This window comes from Megalobrama amblycephala, linkage group LG1, assembly GCF_018812025.1.
Source record: "Megalobrama amblycephala isolate DHTTF-2021 linkage group LG1, ASM1881202v1, whole genome shotgun sequence".
Lineage (NCBI taxonomy): Eukaryota > Metazoa > Chordata > Actinopteri > Cypriniformes > Xenocyprididae > Megalobrama > Megalobrama amblycephala.
In genome coordinates, this window is record NC_063044.1 from 71,448,763 (window position 1) to 71,459,871 (window position 11,109).

The window sequence follows — 11,109 nt, forward strand, 5'->3', positions numbered from 1 at the left end:
TGAAATTAAAGTGATAAAAAGACAAACCTGAGCGTTGATTTCTGTATCTTCTGTCCACCTCCAGAGGTCCAAATGGCAAATGAAAGCTCTCTGCTAATATTTATAGCACATGACACAGGATTTCTTTGAGATAACATCATAGCAGTTCCTTGAAATCACATGGCAAAGCAGAAAGTGAAAGTGTTTGTATTTGTACTTAACTATCTGTGGTATTTATGATAGAAATAAGTGCAAACACACACACACATCAACTTTTATGCCATTTATTTGACAGATTCTCAACCATTTCAGTCATATCATATCTTGTCTCACATTGAGACAACTATTATACAAATGGAGAGAAAATACAGAGCTGTTGCTACTGTCCAGCAAACATTATATTACTCCAAAAGCACAAATAGACCTTGTTTAAATATATATATATATATATTATTATATATTTTTTTAAAAAGGGATAAGTTGCATGGATCATGGGATGCTGGCAAAGGCCACAAACTGTCTTTGCACAGGGCCCAAGATCCGGCGCAACGCCCCTGAGATGTGCATGCAACAATGAAGATGTGCATTTGTAGATCAGGTGACACGTGAATTCATTGACGTCTTTTCTGAGTCAATCTAATTTGATACATTTGGATTTTGAGACTTCCTTTTCATGGATTTCAAGCATTTCACATCCCACACACAAGCAGCAAATTATCAACTACCCATCTTTTTGATAAATTGACAAATGTGCGTTGCAACATTTAAACTAATACTTTACAACTTCTGTGTGCAAAATCTAGAACTACATGAATGTGAAGCCTTTTGTACAAATAGAGACATAGTTGTGAATACAAAACTTTGATTTTGTATTAATGTAGGTCAGAATTTGTGCGTGCAACGAGTAAGATCTGCATTTGTGGATCTGGTGACACGCGTGCATTCGTTAACTAGTTTCCAAGTCCATCCTGTTCGATTAATTTGGATCTTGAGACATTTCCCTGGCACATTAGCCTTGCACAATCCACACACAGCTGTGTAAGAAAACCTGCTACCACAAGATGACAGTATAGCCTGCTAAAACACACAACAGCACCGTAATCAAACGTTCTTCCCATAGACTGTAAAAAAAATATGGACGTAGTATCTGTGACGTCACGCATAGGTTTCTGAAGAGCATTCAGAAGCCCAAAAGTGTCTGTCGCCATCTTGGCAGTGCGTCACCTCGCAATCTGTCGACTTTATTTTCCGTGAATTGGCCAAAAGCTCTTGCATAATGATCCAAAACGATTTGAATTAGTTCGAACTGAGAAATTGTTTCTCAGTCTGTAACAAGAAATACAGAACAAATATCGCTGTTTTCATGCGTTTCACTAGTTTACTTTGAACTATCCAGCACGACCCAGTGGATAACGGAACGAAAGCTTAAAGGAGCTGCGTTTATTCCTGGTCACCATTATTAAATAGCGCCGACATCAAGTGAGATTAGCGTTTCAATTCGACACACACCTCTTGCTTACAAACTACAAATCACTCAATGATTAAACTAGTTTTAAATTGGATGAAACAGTCAACATTCCCAACAAGACTGATGAGGAAAACAGGAGAAACATTGTGCCATTATGAATGAAGATAGAAGACTTTTAAATCCCAAAATCACCACCCTTACAGATATTTACCTTGAATGAACTGTAGTAAATGACCATGGTTTGTGGAAATGTACAATATTATTTATATTGAAAACTATGTTATAGCCATTTATATTGCAATATTTATGAAATGGGTAGGGGAATATATAATTAATGTTTTTAAGCATTTACCTGTGTTTAGGCATTTCTTCAAGGCCTATATAATATATCATAATATAATATCATTTAACAGTGGTACTGAGTAGCCATGTATGGTTTTACCTTTGGTTACCTAGTCTCACTGTGAGAATATATTCATTTATTCATCCACCTCAACTTTTTGATTTGATAATCCAGCCCTCGAAGATCCCTGTCCTACAGCAATTAGCTTAGGGGTAAAACATGATAAAAACATGAAAAAAAAGTCAAAATGTATTAGCATCATACAAAAATATGTTAAATGTGTTAGCATCTTGTTAAACACATGACAACAACATGCTTATCATGTTAGCATCCTTGGTAAAAACATGCTAGCAATACGTGGTAATCATTTTAGCATCTTGCTAAAAACATGCTAGTGGTGTAGGGGGCAGTGTAGTTGCACACGACAAACGCCACTCACATTTTCAGGAAATATACATTATTTTTTCTACTTCAAAAGGCTATGGTTTTGTTGAATAATTGAACTGCATTATAGCATCATGTTTCCAAGTCAGGTGTGTGCTGCTTTGCTAAGTCAGCAGTTTAATCAAAAACTTTACTGATATCCCACAATGCATTTTTTAAATGCACCCATTGAGCAAGCCAAAAGCAACCATGGCAGTTATTGTAAAAAAAATGGCAAAATTCAGTCCGGAACATACTGTTTTTTATTAAACCAGTAATACCATAGAAAACAATGCATTCTGAGTAATATTTGTTGTCTTCGAGAAAGTAGCCTACAGGAATACTGTGTATTAACAGAGTTCAAAGTCGACACTAAGAAGTTGTGTCCAAAATCACACCCTACCCTCATTCACTGTTTACTAATATAGTCCACTTTCAAGAGTGAATGAAAACAAATTAATGAATCAGACACTGATGAACACCTGCTGTTAACAAGCAGAATCAATGAAGGACAAATAACAAACAGAAAAAAAGAGTAGAGACAAACAGAAACACAAGAACTACACCTGACAAAAGTTCTTATTGAGAATTATCAGAGGTTTAGATGATGATGTTTTATTGAAAATAATACAGTTTTACCTCACCATTATGGCGATCAGTGCTTGCTTTAGTTGGGCCCTTGATAATTGACTCTTATACATTAGTTTGTTTTTTTCCCCCCTGGCTGTTGTAATTATGTGTTTATAAAACATATTTGTTATGGCAAGAGAAATGTTATCAGGTGATGACAATCATCATTTACTGGTCTGATTCACTCATCTCTTTCAGACTCTAATCTTTAAATCTTAAAATTGATGTGTAATTATTCAGACACACACAGACATCAGGAATCATGTGAATCTCAACAATGGTGACAGTTAACATTACAGATAAAGTCTGAACATCACAAAACAAGGAACTAAATACACAACAAAACAACAGCAAAAATAAAAGCAACTAGTCAGATAGTTCAGCTGCATAATTTGCCACAGTGCATGCTGGGAGTCATGGATGAGTTTTTAAGTATGGTAGCACCCAGAATGCACTGCATCATGATGCTTTTCATTTTCATCATCACCATTGGCCCTGTCTCAGATGAAACCCCAAGCCCTTACGATCTTCCTCTGGGTCCACACGTACATTAAAAAATGTTGCTTTGACTGTCTGCTGTGAAGCTTGTGGGCCTCATTTATAAAACGTGTGTATGAACAGATTTGATCTTGGAGTGTGCATATGTTAAAATCCACTATAATGTTTATTTTTATAACTGATATCTAAATTGCTAACAAATAACTTAAAAAAAGTGCAGTGAACAATGTAAGTCACTCTGCAGCTTTTAGCATGCTCCCGCCACAAGCGTTCTTCGGCTGTTTGATGCTCTTCATAAGTTTCCTCTTATGCAACAGATTTGCTGATTAGAATTTTTTTTATATATTTTAGTCTCTTTGAATCATTTTTAAATTCATTAAAATTACACTTAATCCATTATAACTACAACATGGTAATTGATTAAAGAAAATTACATTTAACAACCAATGACCCTGAATAATTAACAGCAGTATAACTGACAGCATGTACAGCACAACTGTCCTCTTTATCAAAGAACCCTGAGAAGTACTGTTTAAACAATCTTTAGGAAGCAAGATAGAGGGAGAAGGTGAAAGGAATGATGGAGAATGTGAGAGAAAGGGAAAATAAGAGGAGGTTGGGTACGCTTCCAAAGTTGGAGTTGGATGATACATTGAATTCAACAAATCCAGGTGTGTTGTTTCCCATGTAAGACTTTATCCAGTCCTGGTATCGAGAAACTCTTGCGAACACACTGGGATATTTGGGGTCGTCACATTTTTTTGAAGTAAAACTCGAAATGCCAGACTGAATCCACAGGGAACCGTTCCTACTGAGCACTGGACCTCCAGAGTCTCCCTGTATTGAAAAACATTCAGCACATTATGGAGTCAGTGTTAATTTCGTTGATGAATAATTTTCCTCATAATTTTCGTCAACGTCATTTTGTCACGGATGAAAACGAGACAATGACTAAATAAAAATGCGTTTTGAATGACTAAAACTAAAATCTACTCTAATTTTCGTCAACGAATAAAAACGCGACGAAAATGATAAAGATGGACGATTTGGGAAGATATCCAGTCAGGACTGCTGTCCTGTGTGGAAGATGCGCACATTTCAAGTGTAACGTGCTGATCTAACCACGGGAAACGCTGTTGCGCCCTCTACAGGCTCGAGCAGCAGCACTTCAGACTACTTCTCAATTAATGAATAAGTGTAATTAATGAAAGTAATAATTAATGAAAGTATAAGGGTTAATGTAGTTAACTAAAACTAAAACCATAAAAAATCTTCATTACTTGAAATAAACGTTAAGTGAAATTAAAAAATATAGCCTATATATAAAAATGTAAACTTATTTTCTTTCATCTAGTTTCTAAGCTTTAGCTTAACCTCATGTATTAAACTAACAAAAAAATTAAAAAATAAATAAAAACTATATAGACATTTAAAAGCAAAAACTAAAAAACATAAACACCAAAAAAGACTAAAACGTTTAACTAAACTTGCTATGGCAAGTAAAGTACAGTTGGTTGTCTTAAGTGAACAGAAACAGTTTGGGGAATATCAGATTTACCTATATCAGGATCTGTGTATTGTTAGAGAAATGCTTTATGCATTACAATTTAACTAAATTAGAATTTAGTCAACTAAAATCTTTTGATATTTAGTCAACTAAAACTAGACTAAAACTAAAACAATTTCCGACGACTAAAATCTGACTAAAACTAAATGGCATTTTAGTCAAAAGACTGTGACTAAAACTAAATCAAAATTTGCTGTCAAAATTAACACTGTATGGAGTGAACAGTTGTTACAGACATAATGGTATGCCAGCCGTGTTTTTATCCTGAGGCCAGCATACCTTTTTCAATCGTTTACAGTGGGAGCACTAACCATTTTTCTTTCCTTTGTATCCTTCCCTCGCATCCTAAGTGGGGTGGAGCTGAGACGTGAGGAGAGGAAGCGAGGAAAGGAAATGAGGATGCAAAAACTAGAAATGAAAAGCACCCCAAGAGTTGACAAATGTTTAACTTTGGGTAAAACCAAGTGTGAGACACACGTCCTGGAAAATGAAGCTAAGATGCTTTGATCGCCCCCCTGGTGGCTGGCAGCAGTAAAGGTCCCCATCCTCTCCAGATCAAATTACGCAAAATGATAGCGGCCATTTCTGGGACATTTTGGTTTTATTTTCTCTACAGTGTTTTCTATAGTGGAAGGAAGTCGAGACATCTTTTTACCTTTACCTTTGTGTCTTATTTTAATTTATTTTATAGTCTGCTCTGCAACTCTGTGCTTTCCTCTGCAGATCAGGTGAAGTAAAAACCAGTCATAGTGTACGAGTTTATGAGTAAAAACTGGTCTTAATGAAGCAACTACAGTAGGTTGGCAGTGTAAAGTTTGCAGGTGAGTTGTATTGTGTAAATTGCTTTGGATTAAAAAGGGTCAAAATTAATGACTAGTAACTTACCGGACAGACACTTTTCTCTTGCTGATTTAAAAATCCAGCACAAATCATATTGCTTGTGATTCTGTTGATCAATATATAAGCATTATCACAGTCACTGTTTCTCACAATGGGCATCATCACCTGCTGCAGTGTATTAGGAAGCTGGGTGTCTGTGAAACAGATCAGAGGACACATTGTATGGCTTTTAAAAACCATTTCCAGGTAAACCGTTGAGGTTTCCAGTATTGTTTGTATTCAGTTAACTGGCAAGCAAATGTTCACTCACCGTCAGATTGTACCTTGCCCCATCCAGTGGCCCAGCTCTCTGTACCTGCAGAAAATACACTACCAGCTGCCGCCAGACAGACCGGTTTAATGTAATCAGTGAAATTCACAGAAGAGTTGAGCTGGACCAGTGCTATGTCGTTGTCAAAAGTAGAACCGTTATAGTTAGGATGATTGATGATTCGACTCGCTGTCCTGGACGTCTCATTAGGGTTTGAGCCGAATTGTCTCAGACGCCCGAAGTACATCACAACCTTAGACACATCAATTCTGTAATTAGAGAAAGTCTGCTTTAATCAAACTGTTATCAATCAACAAATGTATCTTGAGCTTTATTTTGCTTCATACTTCTGGAAGCAGTGAGCTGCAGATAAAACCCAGTCTTTGGTGATCAGAGTCCCGCCACAGTTATGGCTTACGCCGGTGACATGAATGCTGACTTGCCACGGCCAAGACCCTGCCGTCACATCCTCTCCTCCAACAATCCTGTTGCTGAGAGGGGCTCGACCACAAACTGATGATGAGAAAGAAAGAAGATATGAGGTTTCCTTGTTAACAATTCTCCCCGACATAGAAGAAGCATTCTGTGTGAAACAAGATATGACAACTTACCATCTAACTGGCTGAGTGAACCTGTGTGTTTAGACAAAGACAAAATAAGAGAATAGAAGAGATCTGATGAACTGGTTTGTGTAGACCATGCTCACATCAGTATATCACATATTACATCAGTGCTGACACATATTGACATGAAAACAACAAAATCTTTCTCCTGAATAATGCTGTTTATGGATTTCAGCCAAATACCTGTTAAAGGATCTTATAGTCATAATAAATGAGCTACGAGCTATTTTAGCTATATTTATATTTAACTTAATCTATATTTCAAACAGTGTGTGAGTAGTTTGAGAAGTATTTTAATATTGCTTCATAAAAGCTTGGACACTATTCAGTCTTTATTATTATTATTACTATTTTCCACATTTTTTTTTAATAAATTCACCGAATCTATAAATAACAGAAATATAAGTGTGGGATTTCTGTGGTGACCAAAAAACTATTTTTTAGCTTCTTCAAAGTCACCATCCGTTCAGACTGTGAACTTTCACTCAACCAAATTTGAACTGCGTCCTGGAATAAAGATGAATTAAATGTATCCATTAAAATACAGAAATTATGCATTTGTAATCTAAAGAACCAATTTTTAAAGGATTAGTCCACTTTTAAATAAACTTTTCCTGATAATTTACTCACCCCCATGTCATCCAAGATGTTCATGTCTTTCTTTCTTCAGTCGAAAAGAAATTAAGGTTTTTGATGAAAACATTTCAGGATTTTTTTCCATATAGTGGACTTCAATGGGCACCAAACAGTTGAAGGTCAAAATTAGTTTCACTGCAGCTTCAAATTGTTCTACACGATCCCAGATGAGAAACAAGGGTCTTATCTAGTGAAACCATCGCTCGTTTTCTGAAAAAAAATTGAAAATTATATAAGTTTTAACCATAAATGCTCATCTTGAACTAGCTCTCTTCTTCTTTTCCTCTATTAGAATTCTGTCAGTGTAGACACTGCTAAGTGTATTACTGCCCTCAACAGGCCAAAGTTTGAACTAATTGTTATATACTATTGAACTAGCATATTGCATATAAAAATTAGTTCAAACTTTGACCTGTGGAGGGCAGTAATACACTTAGCAGAGTCTACACTGCTGGAATTCAAATAGAGGAGAAGAAAAAGAGAGCTAGTTCAAGATGAGCATTTAAGGTTAAAATGTATAAAATTTTATTTTTTTTTTTTAGAAAATGAGCTATGGTTTCTCTAGATAAGACCCTTATTTCTCATCTGGGATCGTGTAGAACAATTTGAAGCTGCACTGAAACTGTAATTTTGACCTTCAACCATCTGGAGGCCATTGAAGTCCACTATAAGGAGAAAAATCCTGGAATGTTTTCATCAAAAACTTTAATTTCTTTTCGACTGAAGAAAGAAAGACATGGACATCTTGGATGACATGGGGGTGAGTAAATTATCAGGAAAAGTTTATTTAAATTGGAATAATCCTTTAAGCATTCATCCATAAGTCTTCAGATCCAAAGGTTTTTATAATCATGAGAAATTAAAATGCTTGTCAGTTTTTATACAACCGAAACAACCATTACTAAATTTACATCAAATTATGTCATAATATAGACATTTTGTAAGATCTTACCTGTTATGAGAAGGATGAAACCGACAGCACTCAAAGCGGTGTTAAACTTCATAATTCTGTTCTGGTCTGTGATCAGACTGCTGTTTCCTCGACTGTCAGGTTTCTGCAGAAATGTAAAGCAAGAACCACTGCTTTTATCAAGAGTTTTCTGCCCCACCCCACTGCTACGTTCATCTCTGTCTCAGATGTTTTCCGGAAAAAAAGCTTCTTCTCAGCTTTTCATAGGTGCGTTTTGTGGATGTGGTTGGAACGTGTCCTCACCACTTTTTGCTAAAAATGATTTCATCCCCACCAATTTTTCAAGGCCTTTGAAAAAAAAAAGCTTGCAGAAAGCATCTCCAATCCATCATTCTTCTTACACGAAAAATACTCTTTTACTGGATGATTGAAGTGATGAAGCTCCTACCAAATCATACAATTACAGACATACACATTTATTAATATATTGTATAGCGGGAGTGTACAGAGATGGATTGTGGATTAAATATATCAAAATGTCTGTCAATGTTACATTTGGTAGGGTTTGTCTGTGTAACTTGAGACCTGTAAAATGCTTGAAGTAGTGAAACTGTTTAAAATTCACCTGTGTTCACTTCATTGGGATATTGTGATGAACCAACATTGAGTAATATGATATCTATCTTTAAACATAATGAGTTCAACATTTTATCCAGTATATTCAGATATGCACATAAAAATGTACTGCACTGAGCCAATAGTTTATTCAAATGAGCATATTTCCGTAACCACTGAACTTCTAAAAAAAAAAAGAAAGTATTTATTTTAAAGACCCAAGACCAGATGCTATTGCCCTGATACCATATTGCCCTGTTTATGAAGATATTTGATTACTTTAACAGAGAAACGGCCTGCATGTACTTTCATAATTCTAGGCACCTATATGCTGTGTGGCCAAAATATGAGAAAAACACATATGAACTGTCAACACTATTCATGCTTGTACAAGCAGAACCATCAATCATCTTTAAAGATTCTTTTGTTATCAGGATTTCAGGGCTGGAGGTATGCAGAGCCATAAGTCATACTGAAAATGAAACATCGTGACCCTCTGAAAAAAAATTAGAAGTATGAAACTGGAATTTTTACAAGAAGTGTATGATCGCTGGTTTCTCACATGACAGGTAAAACCAGACGACCTTCTACAGAAGCAGCAGTTTCCAGTAAGTCACATCGGGGGGAATTATACCTTCTTGTCATACCAAAATGAAAAATAAATTTAAAAAAAAAAAAAATTAGAAGCACAATTTGTGTTTGCAGAATAAACAAAAATTCTTGCGAACACAGAGAATATTTTGTTACCATGATCCACTTACAGAAGCGTTGTGTTCACTCCAGATATTAAGAATGTACATTGAAGATCTTGTGCTGTTTTACTGCTCATTTTATAGACAGGATCAACAGATTTTATAACATTTATCCATTGCCTTTTATTCATTTATTGAAGTCCTCAAAAAAAGTGTGCTGAACTTTCTTGATTTAAATCAGTTCACATGAATCAATCATTTCAACATCATGGAATGAAGTTACTTTTAAGTGTCTCAATTAAGTCATCTCACTGTGATTTTATATGGTTCCCTGACAGGTTTAATGCACTCAATTTCATATATTTATATGTATTAGCATACTAAATTATAAGAATTAAAACTGGAGTCGAGCAGAAAAACGTCCCTTCTATGTACCCTTCCCTCAGTCTATAAAAGCTCCACTCTTCCCCAGTGGTGTATAAAGTACTCAAAAACCATACTTGAGTAAAAGTATAGATATCTTACCAGAAAATTACTTTGGTAGAAGTTAAAGTTGCTGTTTTGAATGTTACTTGAGTAAAAGTTTTAAAGTGATATTTTTTTGTACTTGAGTACAAAAAGTATTTTTTTTTTATATTAAACATACTTATGTATTGAAAGTAAAAGTACAAGTAAATGTAAAATACAAAAGGAGCAAAAAAATGTTATTAAAAATTGTTTTATACACAGTTTGAGCAGCAAAATTGTGTTCAGTTTTAACTCTCTTACATTTTGTTTCTTTGAATTAAAAAAATGGCTAAATGTTTATTGTAATTTTTAAATATAAAAAAATACTAATATTATTAATTATACATTGATTGTTCATGTTAATTCATAGTGCATTATAACTAATGTAAGAGACGACTTTAATATGTTAAAATGTTAATGTTGAAATTAAAAATGAATATTACTTTTATTAACCGTATTTAATGTTACAAATGGGCTCTTATTGTAAAGTGTTACCATTTCATATAAATCTAAACAGTCATGCTTAAAAATTGCCATCTTTACACAACGGCATAGCATATGTATACTTTCACACATTATTTGCCTCTATTTTAGAAAACTTTTTAAATATGCAACTTCGCTGGATAATGAATGCATAACAGCGAACAAATGGATATAAACTAATGCAAATGAATGGTTACAATCGTGGCATTCAACAGTTGGTGTTTTTGTCACATTGTTTTAACCGCTTGAGGTACTACTAATGTTAGCGTCCTCTCAGCCTCGACGGCAAACATACTGTTCTCCACTAATGCAGCATCTAGTCAACAAACAAATTACTTTATAGTGATATGAAAACATGTACTGTAGTGTACACTGTATAACATACCGTTTTGTTGTCCGTTTTAAATCGTTTTTGAAGTGTCCCGCTCTGTGCAGTGTGCAGCCTCACGTCACGTGTCAAAACAAACTCTACGAGGCATCAGTGTTAGTTTTTATTTCGCCTCTAGAGGTCGCTCTCGTAATGTCTTATATGTCTCGTAAAATTCTCAGCTGCTCCAGCAACGGACGCAACCCAGAAAATAAAAT

At 35.1% G+C, this 11,109-nt stretch overlaps 2 protein-coding genes across 2 annotated transcripts in view; both read right to left on the minus strand.

Moving 5' to 3' along the window:
• The window catches only part of LOC125248671 (60 kDa lysophospholipase-like), a 62,964-nt gene extending 62,777 nt beyond the window's left edge, over positions 1 to 187 (minus strand). Inside the window, exon 1 of the mRNA XM_048160781.1 lies at positions 28 to 187. The gene's annotated coding sequence lies outside the window, so the exon portion shown is untranslated. The remainder of the gene's footprint in view (positions 1 to 27) is intronic.
• Positions 188 to 2,458: 2,271 nt separating this feature from the next.
• On the minus strand, positions 2,459 to 8,448 carry LOC125248245 (chymotrypsin-like protease CTRL-1). Its single transcript, XM_048159974.1, has 6 exons — positions 8,270 to 8,448; positions 6,670 to 6,690; positions 6,406 to 6,571; positions 6,059 to 6,327; positions 5,794 to 5,942; positions 2,459 to 4,178 (listed from the first exon to the last, which is right to left on the minus strand). The coding sequence occupies exons 1-6, from the start codon at positions 8,319 to 8,321 to the stop codon at positions 3,885 to 3,887; spliced, it is 951 nt and encodes a 316-aa protein (XP_048015931.1). The 5' UTR covers positions 8,322 to 8,448; the 3' UTR covers positions 2,459 to 3,884.
• Between the last annotated feature and the right edge of the window lie 2,661 nt (positions 8,449 to 11,109).

Bases quoted from the DNA above. Each gene is read 5' to 3' on its own strand.
- LOC125248245 (XM_048159974.1), bottom strand. From the start codon at position 8,321: ATGAAGTTTAACACCGCTTTGAGTGCTGTCGGTTTCATCCTTCTCATA. The intron at 6,691-8,269 runs GTAAGATCTTAC...CTAAACACACAG, and splicing joins TTTCATCCTTCTCATAACAG to GTTCACTCAGCCAGTTAGAT. The intron at 6,572-6,669 runs GTAAGTTGTCAT...TCTCATCATCAG, and splicing joins TTCACTCAGCCAGTTAGATG to TTTGTGGTCGAGCCCCTCTC.